This window comes from Mesocricetus auratus, unplaced genomic scaffold (genome assembly GCF_017639785.1).
Source record: "Mesocricetus auratus isolate SY011 unplaced genomic scaffold, BCM_Maur_2.0 Super-Scaffold_100009, whole genome shotgun sequence".
Classification (NCBI taxonomy): Eukaryota; Metazoa; Chordata; class Mammalia; order Rodentia; family Cricetidae; genus Mesocricetus; species Mesocricetus auratus.
Window position 1 is genome coordinate 13938165 of NW_024429193.1, and position 23463 is coordinate 13961627.

The 23463-nt window shown below is 40.2% G+C and overlaps 1 protein-coding gene across 3 annotated transcripts; it reads left to right on the forward strand.

Annotated features, from left to right (window-relative positions):
- Positions 1-914: 914 nt before the first annotated feature.
- LOC101830364 (calcium-activated chloride channel regulator 3A-1-like) lies at positions 915-22652 on the forward strand. 3 transcript variants are annotated; one of them, XM_040751663.1, is made up of 14 exons: positions 915-1077; positions 2975-3115; positions 3313-3460; positions 3794-3902; positions 5609-5786; positions 7797-8024; positions 10351-10584; positions 11787-11964; positions 12975-13075; positions 13447-13671; positions 14021-14291; positions 14846-15013; positions 15513-15749; positions 22419-22652. In XM_040751663.1, the coding sequence occupies exons 1-14, from the start codon at positions 919-921 to the stop codon at positions 22508-22510; spliced, it is 2469 nt and encodes an 822-aa protein (XP_040607597.1). In that variant the 5' UTR covers positions 915-918; the 3' UTR covers positions 22511-22652. The 3 variants fall into 3 exon arrangements, with proteins under 3 accessions (XP_040607597.1, XP_040607595.1, XP_040607596.1); XM_040751661.1 differs by lacking the exon at positions 22419-22652 and adding an exon at positions 17010-17502; XM_040751662.1 differs by lacking the exon at positions 22419-22652 and adding an exon at positions 16493-16665.
- Positions 22653-23463: the final 811 nt, after the last annotated feature.

Genomic DNA, 23463 nt, shown 5'->3' on the forward strand with positions numbered 1-23463 from the left:
ACAGACAAATGAACCCTCAAAATAATTTTAAGGTGAGCTCCTTTCTAATCATCCTTTTGGAAAATACCATATGTTCCATATTTTTTCAAACTATAGACTCTAGGTAAATGAACCAAGGTTAAGGCCCAATGTTTTCCCTTTCTGAAACTGTAACCCAGGGTGACTTAGCTCCTCTGGAGTCATGATCACATTGATCTGTCTCCCAAGCCAACTCATAATGACATTGTGCAAACGCTTCAAGCAGTATGGCTCTTTATTCAATCAAAAAGAAATCTGAAGTGAAGTATACTAAGGTCTCAAGTTACAAAAGGATTTGGAACATTCAATACCGTTTGAAAGCTGAAACAAGCATACAGCTATCACAGAAGGTAATAAAAGAAAGTCTCCCCTTGATCCCCAGTCGTTTTGAAACATTGTGCTTCTAGCATTCCCATCTCAAGAATGAGTATAAAGTAAAAAGCACGGCCACTCCCCGGTCAGTCCAGCTTGTCGTTTGCTTTTAATCCGAGCCTTTGCATCTGCGTTTTCCTCAGCTGCTCACCTCTCCCTATAAACAGATCCTCCTGACTTAGTCCTCCGGTGGTGGTGGTGGTGGTGGTGGTGGTGGTGGTGGCGGCCATGGCAAGGATAAATACCCACAACTATGAGGATAACTACACAAACAACCCAAAAAGATAGCTCACTTCAGTAAATACCTGTTGTCTTAGCTGTCTTAGAAAGTATAATGAACGTATTTACCATAATCCCCACTGACATTTAGCAGCTAGGTCTAAGAATGAATGCAATAAGGAAGGTCACCAAGAAATAGGAGTATTTCACTTTACATATGCAAATATTGTGGTCAAGATCCAAATTCCTGAGTGACGCAGGCACATAAATACCCTCCTTGACTTGCTACCCCGCTTATCATGTGCAGACATGGTGCCAGGTCTGAAGGTCCTTCTGTTCCTCAGCCTGCATCTCCTGCAGGGGGTGAAAAGCTCCATGGTCCATCTGAACAACAACGGATACGAGGGAGTGGTCATTGCAATTAACCCCAGTGTGCCAGAAGATGATAGACTCATCCAAAGCATAAAGGTAAGAAGAGTTTAATTATCTTCATATTTGCATGTCAGTAATTCTTTTTACCTAGGCATCTAAGCTCACACACACACACACACACACACACACACACACACACACACCACACAGTTATACCCTTTCAAAGCCATTTTGACTGTATTCATCACCTCTGCAGTATTATCTACAGCCAAGATGAGTATCTGCTTAGCTTTATGTTCTTATTATACATTAAAACTAGTGTTAAATTAGTAACTAGTTAGGTTAGACTTTAGAGCAAGTGAAGAAATGTTATCATATCTTATCTTAATGATGTTGCTTTTACAAAGTCAACACAGCAAATGTACACTTAAACCCTAGAAGCTGTTGTCTTATGCATTTCTGCAGTTGCTCCTACACACTCAATTTTGGAAAACCTAAAATCCTTACCTAACTTACCTTAAAGAAACCATTACACATTTTTAAAGTCAATTTGTTTCTAGTTTTACTTGTACTTATAATAAAATATTTTTAGCATCTAGCATATTCACTCTATTCTTAGATTCTCTCAGTATCACTAAGATGTAGCTAAGAGCAAGGATTCTAACTCTTATGTAAATGAGAAATTAAGTGATTTATAGTTCTAAAATAAATGACAGAACTGAAACCAATCAGCCTGCCATATTTTATTATTACCACTTAGTAAAATTTTGCCTTTTACCATACTTGATGCTAATTTGAAATTTTTACTACATTAATTTTCAGCTATCTCTTCTTTATGGGTAGTGTGTTCACTAGAGACAAAGTCAACATCTAGTATAACAAAATCCAAACTTTAAACTCTCAAGTTATATAACTGGGGCCTTAAAAATACAAGATTCAGATGTGAGAAAACTTCATCGTCTGTGCAAGACATTCTGTGCACGATACATTGACTCCCAGGGCACTAGAGACAATAAAACATATAAAGAATAAATCCAAGTTGCTCAGCTTTCCTCTATTTCCTTGAGTACTAACCCAGACCAGCTTTGCCCACTTGTAGAGGTCTCTCTTCTTCTTCATTCTCTCTGTGTGTACTCACTCCCTGGGTCACCAGGAGCACTCTCTCCTCTTCACAAGCTATGTAGAGAAGTGTTACCCTCAGCCTCTTGGACATTTGTGGTAGCTTTCTATTGCGGAAAAGCATAACCATCCTCGGTTGCTCCCTGCTGCTGGTGGCAATGCTTTGGATTCATTGTTGTTCCTCATAATGGTGTTTACCATCTGCATCTGCATCAGCCCCACCTTCTAATAACACGACAATGATCTCATGCTCATTTGTCAAAACTACACAAAAGAGGGAGGTCAGCCATTTTGATTGATAGCATTCACTCTCTCACCTTTTCCCAGGATTTTATAATCTTATCCAGACCAACAGAAGCAGCAATATGAGGAGCACAACCAGCTTCCTAGCCATCATTCATTGGCACTCCAAGTTGAAGGAAGAATTCAACCATTTCTGCATGTTCAGCTAAGAATGCCCAATGCAATGCAGATCTGCTGTCCTGGTTGGCTCTAGGAGCCAGGGACATTGACCATGCTCCTCTTTCTCAACTCTTCCCTTCTGCTTCGGGTCAGGTTCCTGACTGCCAGCTTAGACTCTTAACCCTCTACTCCATTTTCCAAGCATCTCCCACAGACTTCCAACCCTACTTTTATAACTGACCCAGCATCTTCACCCCTATCTCCAGCCTGCACTGCATCTTCACCCCTATCTGCTGACCTCCAGAATGCACAGGTAAAAGCACACATGAAAAGAAACTTGTGGATTTAAGAGACTTTGTGAAATTATTTGTTTGAAGGAAAAGAGCTTTTATTTGCTTCTAATGTGTGCATATACGTTAATGCTAATTTTGTTGCATGACACTTCACCACAATACACCTTTAATTTTGTCAGGAAATGGTAACCCAAGCCTCTACTTACCTGTTTGAAGCCAGCAAAGGAAGATTTTATTTCAGGAATGTAAGCATTTTAGTCCCGATGACCTGGAAGTCAAAATACGAGTACTTAACACCAAAACAAGAATCATATGACAAAGTAGGTGTCACATTCCTCTCCTAGCCTGCTTCCTGTGCTCTTTACTAAGAAATAGTTGCACATTTTGGTAAATGCTAATTGTGTTGGGAATGAAACTAGTAACATAGCTTTGGGAGTATAAATGAGGTGGTCCTTGTTTTTACGATCTCTTGTTTCTGTCACCCTTGGGATCTGACTTGGTTTGTTCTGCATGTTAGGCAGACGTCATAGTTGCTGAACCTTACCTGAAATATGGAGATGATCCCTACACACTTCAATATGGACAGTGTGGAGACAGAGGACAGTACATACATTTTACTCCAAACTTCCTCCTGACTGATAATTTGCCTCTGTATGGACCCCGAGGTAGAAATATCCATTTTATACTTCTTATTTTCACTAGGGAAAAGCAAACCACCACCATTAATGGGATTTCTAAGACTTTAAGAAAAGTAAACATTAAGTAATACCTTCATTTAAAATATGCTGATTATAATCAACCTGTTGTATATACAAATTTGATAGTTAAATGAGTCTTTGTTGGTTTCATTCCATTTTACCTTGGGGGGGGCTAATAAAAAATGTTGAGTTCTAGAGTTCTCCAGCTCAGGTTAACAGATGAACAAGAAATTTAAATTAGAAGGAAAGCATACTTAAATTATTTTACCTACAGTTTTATAGATGACAATCTTCCCTCAGGCAGAGTCTTCGTCCATGAGTGGGCCCATCTCCGGTGGGGAGTATTTGATGAGTATAACACAGACCGGCCCTTCTACATGTCCGGAAAGAACAAGATTGAAGCAACAAGGTATCGCTACGTGAACTAATCTGACTCCAAAACTTCTTACAGCACTCTGTATTGGGTAGTTTGAGTACAATTCTGGGGTTAGATCTACTCAAGTCCTGCGTATGAACTGGTATGATGTTTAATTTGACTTTTAAATTAAAGGAAGGAAGCACTTAGAATATTGAAGAGGTGTTGAGAACAATAAGAATCAGTGTCTGGAGGAAATAACTCTATAAGAGAATGTCAACTAGATCAGGGAGGGTTCCAGAGAAATGTCTACTCCCGGCCCCTTTGCAGAGCGGTGTGTAGAGCTGCCTGGAGTCTTGCACACAGGCTGAGCTGCTCTCGGCACAGCCTTCTACCCCAACTGTCATGACACAAAACTATCCCTTGTCTAGACAATGCCTAGTCAACCTTTTTTTTTTTTTTTTTTTTTTTTTTTTTTTGGTTTTTCGAGACAGGGTTTCTCTGTATTGTTTTGGAGGTTGTCCTGGAACTCGCTCTGTAGACCAGGCTGGCCTTGAACTCACAGAGATCCACCTGCCTCTGCCTCCCAAGTACTGGGATTAAAGGCGTGCGCCACCAACGCCCGGCCTGCCTAGTCAACCTTTAATTATCTGTCCTCTTGATCTTTCTGCTCCTTCCCTGAAGAGACTTCCCAGATAGCATACATGCGCCTCTCTCAGACTGTTAACCAGACAGCATGTGTGGCCTCTCTCAGACTTCTGCTAACTAGCCTTAGCCACCCAGGAGTATTGTTTTCTACCAATAGAGTTGAAGATCATTGAGGCTGTCCATTTTGTTTTGGTTTTGTAATTCTCTAACAAAGTCAAAACTAAATGAAGGATTATCAAATGGTAAGTACTTAAAACATTAAACAAATGAATGCATTCCCTTATGGTCAGTCATAGAAAGACATGTTAGTGACGACAAGGATCTAAACCCGCATTCCCTGAGTCCCTCTACTGTGCCCAGAAACTTTTGAGTCTCATCGCGTGAAAGATAAGCTTCGGGGCCAACCCCAGAGTCACCTGTCTTGAAAGACATTGCAACCTTATGTCCTTGTCATACAAACAAATCTGTGAAATGAACTAAGGTCATGAAGAATGAACAAGAAGAAATTATACACATAAAGAAGTTTTTAGAGGCCTTTCTCATGTTCTACCCCAATCTCTGACAGAAATTTGTCAGTTATCTTTGTTACTAAACCCAATGATTTGATGCTTGTGTTCTTCCGATTCTTCCTTTAGTCTAGATAACTGGTTTTAAAAATGGAAGCTAAAAATTACTATTCATTTAAAAACACAGAAATTTAAGATTTTAGACATATTTGTGACTTTCCTCTCCTCATCAGAAAAAAAATCCTGTAAATCTTATCTAAGTTAATCTTTACAATATCTATATATAAATTTGAAATTACTATCTTATCCCATAAGCACAGAGGAAATAGATTTTCTGATGTCTGTCAGGAAGTAATGGATGTTTAAGAGTGTACAGTGAAAATACAGTTTATACTAAAACCTATATGTGTCCATTGTTGTCAAAGTGAAATGTTTGTGTATGATCAAGCAGAGTTGTCACTAAGAAAAGGATTTCAAGACATTGGTCTTTATTGCTGACTTACCTAGGTTCAATTTAAAAATAGTGGTTTCAAAACTGTGGCTGAGGGCACAGACCCTGGGTTCAACAGCTTGCACCACAAAAGTAATCCAATTCTCTTACCATAGGTGTTCCACTGGCATTTCTGGGAGAAACGTGGTTCACGAATGTCAGGGAGGGAGCTGTATAACCAGGCAATGCCGGAGAGATGCAAAGACAGGACTGCATGAGCCCAAATGTACATTTATCCCAAACAAATCCCAGGCTGCCAGGGACTCCATAATGTTCATGCAAAGTCTTGATTCTGTAAGTACTTCTCATTTTCTCATGAAGGAATCCTTGCCGAATGTTAAGTGGTGACACTGTATGTCTACTAAGATAACGTGTGACTCCACAAAGAGGAGGAAAAGGACTCATCCAGTCCAAGTTGGGTGTGTCTGGATAGTAAGCCATGCCTTCTTACTAGCCTGCTCATTATCTTCAGCTGTAGCACTGTAGCCCTCTAATGGGTCACACGACTTCATAGAATCCCCCCCTAATGATGTCTATTGGACTGCGTGCTGAATAACAACCTGACTTTAATTTTTCTTCCAAGTGGTTATTCGTACCACTCCCGAAGTGGTCATCTACAATGGAGCTTCCAACTGGTGTCTAGATTTTCCACTATCTTCTCACTAAATCCCACCAAACCATTATTAAATGCCAATACTTGGGAAGTATATATGTCCTCATCTCCATAGAATTCAGATATATGCTTTCCATTGTTATTGCCATGTTTATAAAGTCTAACATAAATAAGCTTAAGCTCAGGACTTGATTCAAGACGAGTAAAAAACAAGTCTTACATTTTTAATTTTAAAAATGTATTATATATTTTGAAAATATCCAATCATCTCTTTCCCTAATTAAGCCCAATCTTTTTTTAATTTTCACTTGACACATAATAAATTTATGGGACACAATGTGATATTTCAGTAGACAGATATAATGCCTAATGATGAACCAGCATATTCATTACCTTAAAAATTTATGCTCCTTTTTTCAGTAAGAAAATTTCCTCTAGGGTAGGTGGGAATTCAGGTGAAAGTTTTTGGCATAGTCCGGAGACGGAAAGAAGTTCTACAGAAGCAGGAATGCGTGCTGAGCAGGAGACGGAAAATGGGCCAAGCTTACAAGTGGACATTTACAAACCTAAGGGGCTCTTTCCTTGGCTTTAGATGAATGATGAGATCGCAGGCTCCCAGGAACGGAAAGGTGCTACGTGAGGGAAAGACAGGATGAGAGGAGACAGAGAGAGGCGAGGAGGTCGGCTGGGATGCCACAGCCGTAAGCAGATGAGAGGCTCGATTCAAAGACCGTGGTAGCGGCAGCGGGAAGAGAGGCCAGTGTGACAGACATCATCTCACACTTGGAAGTGTTTGCATCCATATTCCGCCCCTCCACCACGACCCCACTTGGGAGATTTCAATCTGAGCCATGTCAGACAAAAAGCACATGCTTGCAATGTAAGCGTGTTGTTTAGGTGTCTAAACGAGCACACATGCGTTTTGCCAGTAAATCTGAATCTGAGATTAGATCTGCAGACATGGTGTTGGAGGGATGAAAATCATGACTGTTAAAAGCAGTTTCAGAGACCTTGCTGTCGGATGTTTCCTTCATGGACACTGTGCTAGTTTATGAGGAAACTTTTCCTTCTTTCTCCAGGTTTTCAAAACCTGGAGGATTTTCAGGGTTTATAAAAACATCCACTGACAGAATTATTAGATGCAATTCATCACTCAGAGAAACGTCTACATCTCTTACACGTTTATTATCTTTCAAGGGTACTGTTTTTAGGTGTCATTCATCAGCACTAAAAACAAGCTAGATTGTTTGAGTGTCTGTCCTCTAGTTTCTGGGCCAATATGGAGATGTGGAGCATAGACAATAAAAGACAGCCATGTCTCCTATTCCACTTTTAGGGGCAGAGATTACCAGGAGCCATAATGCTCTTCCCTTAAATTTAATTCTAAATTTAATTCAGAAGATCCTCGAAAGTTTAGATGAGGAAACAAGAAGCTAATGTAATCACATGAGCAGCCGCCATTCATCACTAACAACTTTAAAATCTCCAAAAAGTATTGGCTGTATATTAGCTGTATATTCACTTCCACTCCAAGCATGTAAAATGCATGTCCAAATATCTGATTATACAGTGATTCTTGTCAGGAGACAAATTCTGTGTAGGATCACCTGACAGCTAACTTCATACTTGGAAAAGAGTGTAATCCCTTACAAGTTCTTACAATATCACATTTGAATTGATTTTTTTTTCAGGTGGTTGAATTTTGCACAGAAAAAACCCACAATACGGAAGCCCCAAATCTACAAAACAAAATGTGTAATCGCAAAAGCACATGGGATGTAATCAAGGAGTCTGCTGATTTTCAGAATGCCTCTCCCATGACAGGGACAAAAATACCGCCTCCACCTACGTTTTCATTGCTGAAGACCAAGCAGCGGGTAGTCTGCCTGGTGCTAGATAAATCTGGAAGCATGAATTCAGTAAGACACCTTTTACTGGATTTCTTAAATTTAGTATTTAAGTTAAATATAGAACTTTAATTTTGTTTAAGTTCTAATAAACTATCACACATATGTTTATGCCAATGAAATATTGAGATAAAAATGATGGTTAGAGGGCCAGAGAGAGATGGCTCAGCAGTTAAGAGTGCCTACTGCTCTTCCAGAGGACCCAGGTTCAATTCCCAGGATCCACATGATAACTGGCAGCTGTCTGTAACTCCAGTTCCAGGGGACCTGACACCCATGGCAAAACACCAAGGCACATAAAATATGAGAGAGAGAGAGACAGAGACACACAGAGAGAGAGACAGAGACAGAGAGAGAGAGAGAGAGAAAGGATTGTTAGAGGAAGGTTATGAGATTGTGGATATTTTTTATTTCATAACCCTTAGTTCTAACTAGAAAAAAATTAATTGCACACACACAGAAAAATGAATTCAGGTGAAATAGTGCCTGCTCATAATCTTAGTTCCTCAAGGAGATGAAACAGGAAGATCATTTATGACCATTGCTTTCAGATAACCGGAGCAGCCTAGCAAGATCTCATCTCAAAAAGATGGGTGAGGAAGGGAAAAAAATAGAAATTATCCATGATTCCACCATTGAACATACCTCTTCATTCTTTTCTTATTCTTAATATGTATCTTTTTCTTCAAAATGTAATTGTATTTTGTACATCTTATAACCTTATGTTTTGCGCAATATGCCATATAAACTCACCACATAAAAAAGGACTCTGGAAACATTTTAATAATTATGTCATGTTTACCGCATTTACGGAAGGAAGCAGCAAGCCCAGGCCTACATGGGTATGGACCGGGTCCTCTGTGAATACATTATTGCTATTCGCTGAGTGTTTTATGGGACTCCAGAGTGTGGGAAGGCGTGGGTCCCTGACTCTTGTGCCTGCTCTTGGGACTCTTTCCCTCCTGTTGCGATATCATGTCCAACTTCAGTATGACGGTTTTCCCTTCATCTACTACATTTTATTTTGTCATGTTCAGTTGTTATCTCTTAGAAGCCTGTTCTTTTCTGATGAGAGACAGAAAGGGAGCGAGTGGATCCAGAGGCCAGGGAAGGTGGGGAGGAACTGGGAGGGGTAGAGGGAGGGGAACTACAATCAGGATATATTGTAGAGAAAATAATCAGTTTTAAATAAAAGGAAAATGGAAGAAAGAAAAGGTACCTTATTTAATGATGATGTCATATGCTCATGCCAGAATTTATTAAATCCTGCATTTTAAAAATATGTCATTCAGAGAAATTATTTAATAGATTGTTAGACAAAAGGTAAGAGTTTTATGTCTACAATGGTTAGTGGTTTTAAGGTTTATTTATTTTTATTTTATGTGTACAAATGTGTTGCCTGCATGTACACATGTGAACCACTAGTATGTCTTGTGCCTGCAAAGGTCAAAAGAGGACCTCAGATCCTCTGAAAGTAGAGGTACAGACAGTGGGTTTTGGTTTGGTTTGGTTTTTGGTCCTTTGGTTTTTTTTGTTTGTTTGTTTTTGGGGTTTTTTTGTTTTTTGTTTTGTTTTTGTTTTTCGAGACAGGGTTTCTCTGTATTGTTTTGGAGCCTGTCCTGGAACTCGATCTGTAGACCAGACTGGCCTCAAACTTACAGAAATCTGCCTGCCTCTGCCTCCCAGGAGCTGGGATTAAAAGCGTGTATCACCAACACCCAGCCAAGATACAGACAGTGTTAGCCACATCTTGGTTCAGGGAACTGAACCTAAATCCTCTGCAAGAACAGAAAGGATTCTTTATTTGTTTGGTTTGGTTTTTGTTTGTTTGTTTTTACATCCCAACCAAAGTTTCTCCTCCCTCCTCTCTTCCCCTCCACTCCTTCTTTTCTGGTTCTTTTCAGATAGGGGTGGGAATTCTTTTTTTTTTTTTTTTTTTTTTTTTTGGTTCTTCGAGACAGGGTTTCTCTGTATTGTTTTGGAGCGTGTCCTGGAACTCGCTCAGTAGACCAGGCTTGGTCTCAAACTCACAGAGATCCACCTGCCTCTGCCTCCCGAGTGCTGGGATTAAAGGCATGCGCCACCACCGCCCGGCACGGGTGGGAATTCTTAACCGCTGAGTTGTCAAACCTACAGACTGATTTTTTTCTTGGACTTCATTTTTTAATGAAATGAAGAATCTTTAAATTTTAAAATCCACCAATGAATTATTATCAAGATCTATGGCCCTTAGGGATTCTTGTCTTTCACCAATCTGACTATGTTTTAAGAGACTCCAGAGTTGTTATGTGTGTATGTATGTATGTATGTATATGTATATATATTTTTTTTCTTACAGGGAAACCCTGTCACTCGTCTCACCCAAATGAACCAAGCAGCAGAGCTGTACTTAATTCAAATTATTGAAAAGGAGTCCTTGGTTGGCATGGTGACATTTGATAGCACTGCTACAATCCAGAATAATCTAATAAGAATGGTCAATGAGAGCTCCCATCTAGAGATCAGCGCAAAGCTGCCTCAGGAAGCTGGTGGGGGAACTTCAATTTGCAGCGGACTCAGAGAAGGACTCAAGGTTAAAACAGAAAATTAATTACTATCACCTGCCATTGGCTACTTTTAACTTTCAGCAAGGATCATGAGTTCCTGGGCTCCTCATTCAGTAACATTCTGATCAAAACAAATCCCTTCGAGAAGGAAACAACAGCCTTTCTGGCTCTCTGCGTCCGCTCTGTGTCCCGCTGTCACCTGATGTATTGTGGAAGAGCTACGTGGCTCTGGGGAGTGGCTATGGGAGGGGAAATCAGTAACCCAGTAGTCATCTAGATCTTACTGGGGGGTCTCTCTGGCACCCCAACTGCCTGAATTTCTGAGCAGGAAATACCACCATTGGATAAAGTGTGAAAGAGGGAACATTGGACACGGTTCATGTTGTGAATGAGGAAATCCCTGCCTCATCAAATTAAGTGCTCCTCGGGCAGCAAACGACCGAGCTCAATGAACAAGGGTGGGAGTTTAAAGATGCTAAAATTGCAAAGCAAAAGTTAGGAACACTGTTGAGAGCTGTAGTCAACTGTATATCACTAAGTCTTCCTATCCATGTATTCAGGCCAAAGCTAGCCTCCACTTAAGGGCATTTACCACCAAATACTAAGTAACGAAACAGCAAGCCACTTCCTTCACTAATCTCCTTGACTCAAAGTGGTCGCTGTCACTCAAAACTTGTTGGCTCTAAACGCCTGTGATCTCAGATGTTCTATGCTCTAAATGTTTTGAGGTAACTTAACTCAAAAAGTCAGTTTTCTCAACTCATGACTAGGTCTGAAGGCGCAACTTGGCACCAGCTTTCCCTGGGGAGTCCATCTGACCATCCCCACCCTCCCAGCTGAGCTCCCGAGATGCAGCCTTCCAGACTGCCTGGGTCACTTGCCTATCCATTTACTCCCTGTGTATCAGGACTTAGGTGACTCATGCTTGCAGCTGTGAGTAGTGAGAGTACACACTTAGAAAACCAGGCAAATGAAGACTCCAGCTTCAAAACCTATACATAACACTTACCTCCATATGACAATTCGGCTTGTACTCACAACATGAAAAAGTTCCCGTTTGCTCATTCTGATACAGAAGCCTAAGGACTCCTCCAGGACTAAAACACAGTTTATCCTTACTTTTCATTTACTCAGAATCTTGTGTGCGTGCGTGCGTGCGTGCGTGCGTGTGTGTGTGTGTGTGTGTGTGTGTGTGTGTGTGATTAGTAACGTGGCTTTTCCCATTCAGGCAATCACCTCCAGTAACCAGAGGACTTCCGGTTCTGAGATCGTGTTGCTGACAGATGGGGAAGACGACCAAATAAGTTCTTGCTTTGAGGAGGTCAAACACAGTGGTGCCATCATCCACACCATCGCTCTGGGGCCTTCTGCTGCCAAGGAACTGGAGACTCTGTCAACCATGACGGGTACAACTTCGAAGCAGAGTCTGGACAGACAGTCATCTGTAGTCTGTTCTGCCGCTCGTGTTCTTTCTCCCTAAACGGAAAACCACTCAGAAAATTCCATCTCAAAACTAATCTTGGCTTCTTCACACTGGGGTTCCTTTCTCCTCCCATCCACTAGTCCACACATGAACTTCTCATTTATTCATTTTCTGTTGTCTTCATTCCTTCTTCTAATTTCAACCAATACCAACAATCAGAACCTCCTTTCTCTATGGTTTTTCAGCTGCACCCGAAACTAGTTCTTGGTTGAAAAGCATAATCAACCCCACAAAAAGTGTTTGGGCATCCCGGTTTTACAGAAGAGCCCATGGAAATCTAGAGGCTATAAATGATTTTCCTAAGAGCCCTGACTACCTATTCAGAACTCATTCCATCGGGAGTGTTTCTGTCAGGTCCTAAGGCATCCTAAGCCTGTGTGGGAAACTTCAATAACATCCCAGATGGGCTTTCTGACATTTCTTAGTTCCATAAGCGTGTAATGAATATCATATTTTAGGCAATGATTTCTCCTCTGTAACCTATTCTTTTCTAGCTTCTTAGATGCAGGTAATCCCTCTTCCTGTAACGTTTCCATTATCTATTTTATCAATTTTTACTCCATTCTAAACAGTCAATATTCAGTTCCTATTGATGTGGTTTTAATCCAACTAGAAAAGTAAGTTGTTACCTTTTAAGAACTGGATTAAATTTCACTTCTGTACTATTATATTGTATTCATGTTTTGCTAAGATAGCAAGCTCTTCCTTTGGGTAACTGATCGTCAATCAAAAACAATTTCAACTCCTTAATTTTCCCTTTGTTCTTATCGCACTTATTTTGAGAAATGTTTTAGTAGTTTTAGAATTCTACTTGGGACACTGCAAGCCTGGAGATCTTGAAAAGTAATCTTTTGTCGAGTATAACTAAATATCTTAAATGGATTGCTAAATAGATCAATGACAGCACAAAGCAAACGGGTTTTCCCCCTTTAGGAGGGCTTCGCTTTTATTCCAGTGAAGACATAAACGGCCTTATCGATGCTTTCAGTGGGATCTCATCTAGAAGTGGCGACATCTCCCAGCAGGCATTGCAGGTCAGCAAACCCCTTTGTCTTCTCACTGCTGCAATCCACTCCCGTTATCCTAATTATTAACCACTCTCTAACAAATAACTCTCCCTTAAAAATGGTTCCCTACTGAATTTGACTTTACATGCTTATGCAAGTCTCATCTCCTGCGGTCCTTTATTCCTCATAAAATTATTTACACTCTTTATAATTTTTATACATTTAATTTCAATAATTTAATGTATTCCTCACCTATATTTTACTGAAAAAATCTTTATTTTAATTAAAATATTTTTAAGAATCCAAAATTACACTGAACTAACTACACTTTCAAATTCCATAGTAATAACATATTGGTTTTTGCATGTCTGGTTTTTGTTCGTTTGTTTCTGTAACAGTTGGAGAGCAAAGCCTTGAATATTACAGGGAAGGGACTGGTAAAGGGTACAGTGCTGGTGGATAGTACCGTTGGCAATGACACGTTCTTTGTTGTCACCTGGATGACACAAAAGCCAGAAATTATTCTTCAAGATCCTAAAGGAAACAAATACACAACCTCAGATTTCCGAGACGATAAGCTAAATATCCGTTCTGTTCGACTCCGAATACCAGGCATTGCAGAGGTAAGTCTACTCTTTGGTTTTCATCAATTAATCAATTTATGTTAGAAAATAAAGGCCTCTTTATGTTCTCAATACTAAGAGAGTAACCGATAATTCATCTTGAAAATAAGCTTAATAGAACTCATAAGGATTCATACCCATGTTATTAGTTTATAAAATCAGATATTAAAAGTCATTATTTAGTCTGGGACAGCGGCTGAGTAATGGCCTAGCAGAGCTTGCATGAGGCCCTGGCACCATTCCCATCATCAGAGAAGTAATAACTCTTCTTTTTACATTTCTAGGCAAATATGTATCCTAACCACAGAGTAAAAACATGCTATCAAAGCTCTTATATACTTTTTTCCAGACAGGTACTTGGACCTATAGCCTTTTAAATAAGAATGCCAGATCTCAGCTGCTAACGGTAACAGTGACCACTAGAACAAGAAGTCCTACCACGCTCCCAGTGATCGCCACTGCTCACATGAGTCACAAGACAGCACAGTACCCTAGCCCGATGATTGTTTACGCACGAGTCAGCCAGGGATTCTTGCCTGTTCTGGGAGCCAATGTCACAGCCTTTATAGAGGCTGAAGATGGACATCGAGTCACACTGGAGCTCTGGGACAACGGGGCAGGTAATGGGAACCCGCATCAATGCCCCTGAAGTTAACATTGTCTCCCTGGACTCTACCCCCAACACTTGCTCTGTGTGCTTAAGAACTGTATTCCAAAGTGCATGTGTTAGCTGCAACGTGTTAGACCCCTGCGCAGATCTAAGTGCCACTGTAATCTTTAAGGTCCATGAGCCATTTGACTTTCACCAGGGAAGGAACTTGAGGACAATCTTTCTCCATCTACATTGCTTTAACGCACTTTGTTTTCTTTATATTTTGTTATTTTGGTAAGTCTCTTGTGTGAAGAAAGGCAATTATTAACCAAATGTGTACCACAATAGGACTGAGAGCCAAATGTTTACCACAAAAGGACTGAGAGCCTACTATGAATTACTCCAAAACCACAGGGTTATCATATAACCAGGCCAAGCTTCAAAGCAAAATGGTGTGAGCCTAGGGTTCCTGCAGTTGAAACTGTGCCGCTTTATCCATGAAATCACTGACATCACCTGTGCTCACAGTCACAACTGTCATGCTTCTGACTAGATGACTAATTCTTACATTTCAATGCCAAGGTGCTGATACACTCAAAAATGATGGCATCTACTCAAGATATTTTACAGACTTCCATGGGAATGGGAGATACAGCTTAAAAGTCAATGCCCAGGCAAGAAAAAACACCACTAAACTAAATTTAAAACAACCAAACAAGTCTCTGTACATAACTGGCTACATTGAAAATGGTAAGTAACACTGAAACAGAAATATGTGTGGTTTAGGTCTAATGAACACAGCAAGCATCAAAACCATAATAGACTACAGGAAATCCAGGCATATAATTATCTGTAACCATCTGAATGTATCAGAATCAGGTTCTGGTCAGTGTATCCCTAGACTGTATTTCTGTATACATTATTAATACCCCCTCAAGTCATTCTGTTTACATTTATAAGCCTCACTCAGCATCTGTGCTAAATGCTGAAGCTGCAAATGTGGATAAAACACAACTCATGTCCTCAAAAGATTTACAGGCAAGTATAAGAGATAGATTAAAATACAGTTTAGCTAAAATTTAATGGTCCCTTGTCCATTTCAAAATGATGTTAAAACAAGCTCTTCTTTCACTAAACGTCACTTTTCAGTATCTGCTGTTAATTGACATTAGCACCGAGTACCTGCAGGATCAACCTACAAGAACGGACATGAAAACATAAAAAGATACTTTTTTTTCCGGGGATGTAGATCAAATTGTAATGAATCCACCCAAGCCTGAGGTTCCAGATGCCACAGGAGCTCCAGTGGAAGACTTCAGCAGACTCACCTCTGGAGGGTCGTTTACCGTGTCTGGAGCGCCTCCTGGTGGTAACCACGCTCATGTGTTCCCACCCAGTAAAGTCACAGATCTGGAGGCTGAATTTAAAGGAAGTCACATTCACCTGACATGGACGGCCCCTGGCAAGGTCCTCGACAGAGGAAGAGGTAAGCTTGATACTGAGTTTTAAAGTGTTCTAAAAGAAAGCCCACTATCTTCCGTGTGTTAAAACGTCTCCAAAGTCGTATTTATGGGTAACATTTATGGAGTGGCTACAACAGCCCATTCATCATTCACCTTAAAGCCCAAAAGAAAGTTGACCCCAATTATCTGTGTTCAACTAATTGAAATTCCAATGCAGTTTTTTCAAATGTTTTTTATTGAATTGTCTCTCGAAAGTTGGACTATTTTTAAATTAAATGAGAAGACTAAGTAGCATCATTCTGTTGGTTCTATCATTGTAAACAAGGGCAATTTCCTACACATTTCTGTCTTCGCTAAATTTTATTCAGTTACTGTTCAGTTCCGAGCACTATTGGGTTCTCTGGAACAAAGTCTACTCTTAGAAGTCAATTATGTACAAACTACACACAGGTAAACAAATAAATCCGATTAAGAGATGATAGATAAAGTATGTACATGAAGGGCTCCAAATATTTTATTTTCACAATCCATAGGATATTTTATGTCAGTTTCTCTGTTAGATTTCCGAAATCAGTGTGGAATTCACTGCTCATGCAGACACCCCTCTTTCCCTCCCAGCAGCCAACACTCCAATCACCCATTAATTAAATACTCAATTATCCTAAACACTTTTCATTCGTCGTCATTTACAAATCTCACTTCAAAATACCAGCAGTCAAAAAACTAATCAAATGACTAATCCTCTGTTCTACCCTTTTAAAACCAGAGATGAGAAAGATGAGAGTAATAGACTCAGGGTGCCCGTCGAGGTGGACTAGGTCCCGAGCACACGTGTATCCAGTGCTCATTGGCTTCTGTGCCCTTTGACTCACCCTCAGCGGTTCCCCTCCTGTCTGTCACCGTGTGCCCCGCCCACCCCATGGCTCCTTTCATCTTAATAAAAATCACAGAAGATACTCGCGGTCTTCACTGCACATGAACATTGTGTGTTCCTGAGTTCAGCTCTTCCTACGTATTTATGAAAGGAAACCTGGATTCTGGGTGGAGAGCTGGTATTGATGAGACTGAATTAGCTTTTCTGTGATTTTGTGACTGCACATTATTTTTAAATGAATGTCCATATGCTTGTCTTTAAAGTCAGTGAGACGGGATAACCAGACACAGACTGTACCTGGGCTCTGCATCACTGGAGTTTAGCATGCTGCTCTGTAACTCCTACGCAGGCGCAGTGTGTGCAGAGACCCGTCCTGACTCTAAAGAACTCGTGTCTGTCTCTTTTCCAGCGCATAGATACATCATCAGAACCAGTCAGCATTCTCAGGATCTCCAAGAAGATTTTCACAATGCGACTTTAGTGAATACTACTGGTCTGGTGCCAAAGGAGGCTGGGTCAAAAGAAAATTTTGAGTTCAAACCAGAAACTTTGAAAATAGAAAATGGTACCAAGCTCTACATTGCAATTCAGGCCATCAACGAAGTTAGTCTCACTTCAGTGATCTCCAACATCGCACAGGCTGTCAAGTTTATTCCTCCACAGGAACCCAACATCCCTGATTTGGGTACCAAAATGCCTGTACCCAGTTTGACAGTTTTTGTATTTGTTGCAACTTTATTCATATTTTAAACTAGAAATTGTAGTAGAAGTAAATCAATCTTATTTAGAATTTACTATCCTCATTGTCTACTATACAACTCTTTGTAACATAAAAGTGCATACTGAATGTTGTAAATTTTTTATTTGAGTCAATTAAAATCAATTAAGTTATTATATATAAACCAGGGTATTTCTTTACTCTAACTTTGAAGAGGATGAATTAAATTGAGCAACTCATTTTCCAAATATCAGTATTAAAAAACTATTCACTAAATGTAATATGTAATTTTATAGAAATAAATGCACAAGGGGACAATATAAAGCTCAGAAAGAGAAAATGATGTCTGTTTGCAGTGCAAATAAAAACAAGTCAGAAAGAAACATGGACTGATTTCCATAGAGGACTGGGAAGCTAACTCAGTATACAGACAAGAAAACAGCAGTATTCTGTAGGCAGTGCACACAGGTGGGTGAATCCAAATAAGAAAATCCCTCCAACTTAAAAGGTAAATTTTAAAACCAATCTTTAAAATGAAAGAAATGTCTAGACAGCCTTGGGATTATAAAAATCTTTTAGGAAACACCTGGCTAGATATGGGGGTACTGACTGTGATCTTAGGGATCAAGGTAGGAGGATCATAAGTCAGCCTAAACTACAAAGCCCAGTTTGGGGCTAGCCTAAGCTACATAGCCCAGTATACAAGATCCTGTCTCCAAAAAGAAAACCTTTTAAATCTGTTAAGGCATTGTTAAATGTTCTCTGCATATTTTTACATTAAAAAGAAAAAGAAGCTGGGTGGTGGTGGTGCACGCCTTTAATCCCAGCACTTGGGAGGCAGAGGCAGGCAGATCTCTGTGAGTTCGAGGCCAGGCTGGACCGACAGCTTCCAAAACAATACAGAGAGACCGTGTCTCATAAAACCAAAAAAAAAAAAAAAAGAAAAGAAAAGAAAAAGAAAAACATGCAAAATACATAAGTAGTCACATTGCTTTGTCGTATTAACCTCTTTTCTGTTACACAACAGAACACTTGAGAATGGGTAACATACAAAGGGAAGTGGCTTTGAGACTGAGAAGTCTGAGATTGGAAGGCAGCCTCTGGCAAGGGCCCCAAGGATGAGCATCAGCCCTTTGGAGAAGCAGAAGATGAGAAACGCACTCATGTGCTTTTCTGACTTCACAGACGATAATCCTGTAAGAATGACTCCAGGCAAAGGCCTCATAATCACAGCACAATCACGTCTCAGCATAATTTCACATGGGTTTTAGAGAAAACAAGCATATTCAAGCCATACCAAAAGCCTAGTGACAGATGAGTATTGCCTAATATTTAAAAAGAGAGTCTTTTTCTCATACAAAATCTATCAAAGCAGTCCAGATTCTCTTGAATCTTTGGCTGAGAACTACTGTTTAAATGGAAGCAAAAGGAACTGCTCTAAATGATTTTCAAGGTTGATCTTCTCCAGTTGTCCTTTTGAAACCTATCATGTACTGTATATCATTTTCAGATCGACTGGCATCTCAGGCATAACGACACAAGTCTTTAATACCAGTACTCTGGAGGCTGAGGCAGGCAGATCTCTGCTAAGTTCCAGGACACTCAAGATTACTTAGTGAGACTCTGTCTTGCAGAAAAAAATTAAACCTGAGATGAAACCCAAGCTTGCCCTGTCTGCAATTGTAACTTAGGACAAATTCCCTCCCTCGGGCTTCAGTTTTCCTTCACCCCAAAGGCCTCTTCCGGGTTCTCTTCCCATTGAGAAATTGTTCTCTGACTCTGGGTCCACTGTCTCTGTGCTATAACTCTCTACAGGACTTTCTCACTCTGTTTTGTATTTTGAATATTATTTTATTTCAGTTTAGCCCATGAAATAAATCTTCATGTCCTATAGAAGATATATCCACAGACTCCATTCTGTTCTCATACAGAGAGCTGGGAAGGCACAGATCACAGAAAAGCAAGCTCATCTTCTTCTGTGTGGGTGAAAAGCGCCAAGATTTACCGGTGTTTGGGGGACACATGCTGTCACACATGTTGTTTTTTTCCTTTTCATTCATGCATTCATTCACTTAATTGTTTATCTTTCGTGTTGGTTTTTGGCTTTTTTTTTCTTGAGATGGTCTCATTACATACATAACCCAGCAGTGCAGACCACAAAATGCTTCACAAATGATTTCCTTTAACTTTCACAACATTCCTTTTAGAAAGATACTGTTGGCCTCATTTTGCAGCTAAAGAAATTGAGAATGAGAGAGGTTAAAGTTGTGAGCGCGGGGGGGGGGACTTTCTTGCCAGCCATAGAGTGTTTGGACTCTTCAGGTGATGTGTTATGTTTGCTCACATTAGTCCAAGATAAACAGGTGGGGTGTGCAACATCAGTGACTCAACAGACTGAAAGACACACTGCTCCTAGTGAAGATGATGAGGGAAGAGTTTACAGACGATGCTTCACCAAGCCTGGCCTGGCGAGCAGGGGACACTCCCAATAGTTGAATATAGGAACAGAAAAGGCTGCAGTCTTGCTGCAATCGCTGGCATTTCCCATATTCTCAGGAAGGCTCCGGGACTTTCCATGCCAAAAAGCCATGATTAACATCACAGTAACCCATTTTTCTGGTAGTCTGGCAGGCTCAACACTTCATTCCCCCACTTAAGCATTTGCATACTTACAATTGTACAAAATAAACTCATGAAAACAGAACTTATCTAGTAAAGTTTTGTAGCAGCTCCACACTGTCTACTGCCTTAGAAATGACAATAAATGTATTCACCACAACACCCATGTCACTGAACAACTAAGTCTTTACATTGACTAAGGAAGGTCACCAAGAGATATCAGTGTTTCTCTCTATCAATTATATGTGAATATTCTGGTATTGATCTAAATTTCTGAGTGACGCAGGCACATAAATACCCTCCTTGACTTGCTACCTCACTTATCATGTGCTGACATGGTGCCAGGTCTGAAGGTCCTTCTGTTCCTCAGCCTGCATCTCCTGCAGGGGGTGAAAAGCTCCATGGTCCATCTGAACAACAACGGATACGAGGGAGTGGTCATTGCAATTAACCCCAGTGTGCCAGAAGATGATAGACTCATCCAAAGCATAAAGGTAAGAAGAGTTTTATTATCTGCATATTTGCATGTCAGCAATTCTTTTTACCTAGGCATCTAAGCTCACACACACACACACACACACACACACACACACACACACACAGAGAGAGAGAGAGAGAGAGAGAGAGAGAGAGAGAGAGAGAGTGTGTGTGTGTGTTATACCCTCCCAAAGTCGCTTTGACTGTGTTCATCACCTCTGCAGTATTATCTACAGCCAAGGTAAGTATACTCTTAACTTTGTTTTATTGCTCATTAAGACTAGTGTTAAAGCTCTTAATAAATTAGTAACTAGTTAGGTTAGACTTTAGAGCAGGTGGAGAAGTGTTTTCATATTGTAACTTTTTTACAATTTTTTCTTTTTTATTTAAATTACAGATAAGTTTGTTTAACATGTCAATCCCAGTTCCCTCCCCTCCTCCCCTGTGTCCTACCTCCCCCCTGTCCCATCCCCTTTCTGCTCCCAAGGGTGGGGGTAAAGCCTTCCATGGGGGATCTTCAAAGTCTGTCATATCATTTGGACAAAATACCAATGGTCTGGGGTTTACACTGTGCTATACCCTCTGATAAACTCATATCAGCAATGCTTGTGAACAGTGTCAATCTTCATTTTAACTTACTGCATGACTAATTGTTGTGTTTCATTGTCATGGTGCTGATACTGTTAAAAATGATGGCATCTACACAAGATATTTCACAGATTATCATGGAAATGGTAGATACAGCCTAAAAGTACATGTCCAGGCAAGAAAAAACACTGCCAGACTAAGTTTAAGACAACAGAGCAAGTCTCTATATATACCAGGCTATACTGAAGATGGTGAGTAGCATTAAAATGGAAATGTGTTACCTGCTTCAGTAAATTCTATAAAACTAACACTAACAGGGATAGTATGTGGAATCCCAGGTATATAATTATGCAATCGCCTTTGGAATTCAAAATGATGCTCATGTTGGTGGACCAAGCATAAGCCATATTCCACATATTTTGTTAGCATTTCCCTCAGTTTGCTTCATTTACAAAACACATTTCCTGAGCTCATGGAAGAACCCTGTGCTAAATGCTAGAGCTAGAGAGTTGAATGAATCCCTGTCATCAGGGACTCATGCAAAAGTAGTAAGTTAAGACAGGTAAAACATTAGTTTTAGCATAGCATATATCAAAGTCATATATAAAGAAGCTTTTCTCTCACTTTTCAATGTCTGTCATCAACCTACATGAACCCTGAAGAGCTCAGCAGCATGAGATAAAGAACAGACAATATGAGAGATACAAATTTCTGGTGGTGTTTTTCATAGGGAAAGTTGTAATGAATCCACCCAGACCTGAAATCCAAGAGACAGGAGCTCCAGTGGAAGACTTCAGCAGACTCACCTCTGGAGGGTCGTTTACCGTGTCTGGAGCGCCCCCTGGTGGTAACCACGCTCATGTGTTCCCACCCAGTAAAGTCACAGATCTGGAGGCTGAGTTTAAAGGAAGTCACATTCACCTGACATGGACAGCCCCTGGCAAGGTCCTCGACAGAGGAAGAGGTAAGCTTGATACTGAGTTTTAAAGTATTCAGAATGGGCTATTTGTAATAATTTAAATTATTGGCAGTATTACACTTTTGAATAGATACTACAAAACTTGCTAGCTGGAATGAATGCAGTTCTTTGTTGAGCTGGGTCTGTAAGGAACCGTACTTACACAACTGATAAGTATGATATGCACAAATGTTTATTTAAACATAAAAATAATGTATTCAATAATGTATTCTAAATAAAATCTCATTGCCATTCTTTACCAAAGTTTTTCCAAGGTCTCACTCATAAATAATACTTATGGAGTCTCTACTACAGGCCATTCATTATTCATTTATTTTTAATGTAAAACCTGAACTTCAAGAAACTTGGAATAAGCCAGAATTGTTCCTGTATTTTTAACTTAAAGCTATAAAAATCGGTCTTTAAGATTGTGTCACTCCCTCCCCTGTCTCCTACAGCATCCTCAGAGATCAAGAGCATGGCCATTTGCTCACAGGACTCAGATCCCATTCCCAGCACCTACAGGCAGGAGGATCATGAATCAGCCTAAACTACAAAGCCCAATTTGGGGCTACCCTAAGCTACATAGCCCAGTATACAAGTTCCTGCTCCAAAAAGAAAACTTTTTAAATCTGTTCAGGCATTATTAAATGTCCTCTGCATTTTTTACATTAAAAAGCCAAAGAAAAACATGCAAAATACGTAAGTGGTCAAATTGCTTTGTCGTATTAACCTCTTTTCCATTACACAACAGAACACTTGAGAATGGGTAACATACAAAGGGAAGTGGCTTTGAGACTGAGAAGTCTGAGATTGGAAGGCAGCCTCTGGCAAGGGCCCCAAGGACAAGCATCAGCCCTTTGGAGAAGCAGAAGATGAGAAACGCACTCATGTGCTTTTCTGACTTCACAGACGATAATCCTGTAAGAATGACTCCAGGCAAAGGCCTCATAATCACAGCACAATCACGTCTCAGCATAATTTCACATGGGTTTTAGAGAAAGCATATTCAAGCCATACCAAAAGCCTAGTGACAGATGAGTATTGCCTAATATTTAAAAAGAGAGTCTTTTTCTCATACAAAATCTATCAAAGCAGTCCAGATTCTCTTGAATCTTTGGCTGAGAACTACTGTTTAAATGGAAGCAAAAGGAACTGCTCTAAATGATTTTCAAGGTTAATCTTCTCCAGTTGTCCTTTTGAAACCTATCATGTATTGTATATCATTTTCAGATCGACTGGCATCTCAGGCATAACGACACAAGTCTTTAATACCAGTACTCTGGAGGCTGAGGCAGGCAGATCTCTGCTGAGTTCCAGGACAGTCAAGATTACTTAGTGAGACTCTGTCTTGCAGAAAAAAATTAAACCTGAGATGAAACCCAAGCTTGCCCTGTCTGCAATTGTAACTTAGGACAAATTCCCTCCCTCGGGCTTCAGTTTTCCTTCACCCCAAAGGCCTCTTCCGGGTTCTCTTCCCATTGAGAAATTGTTCTCTGACTC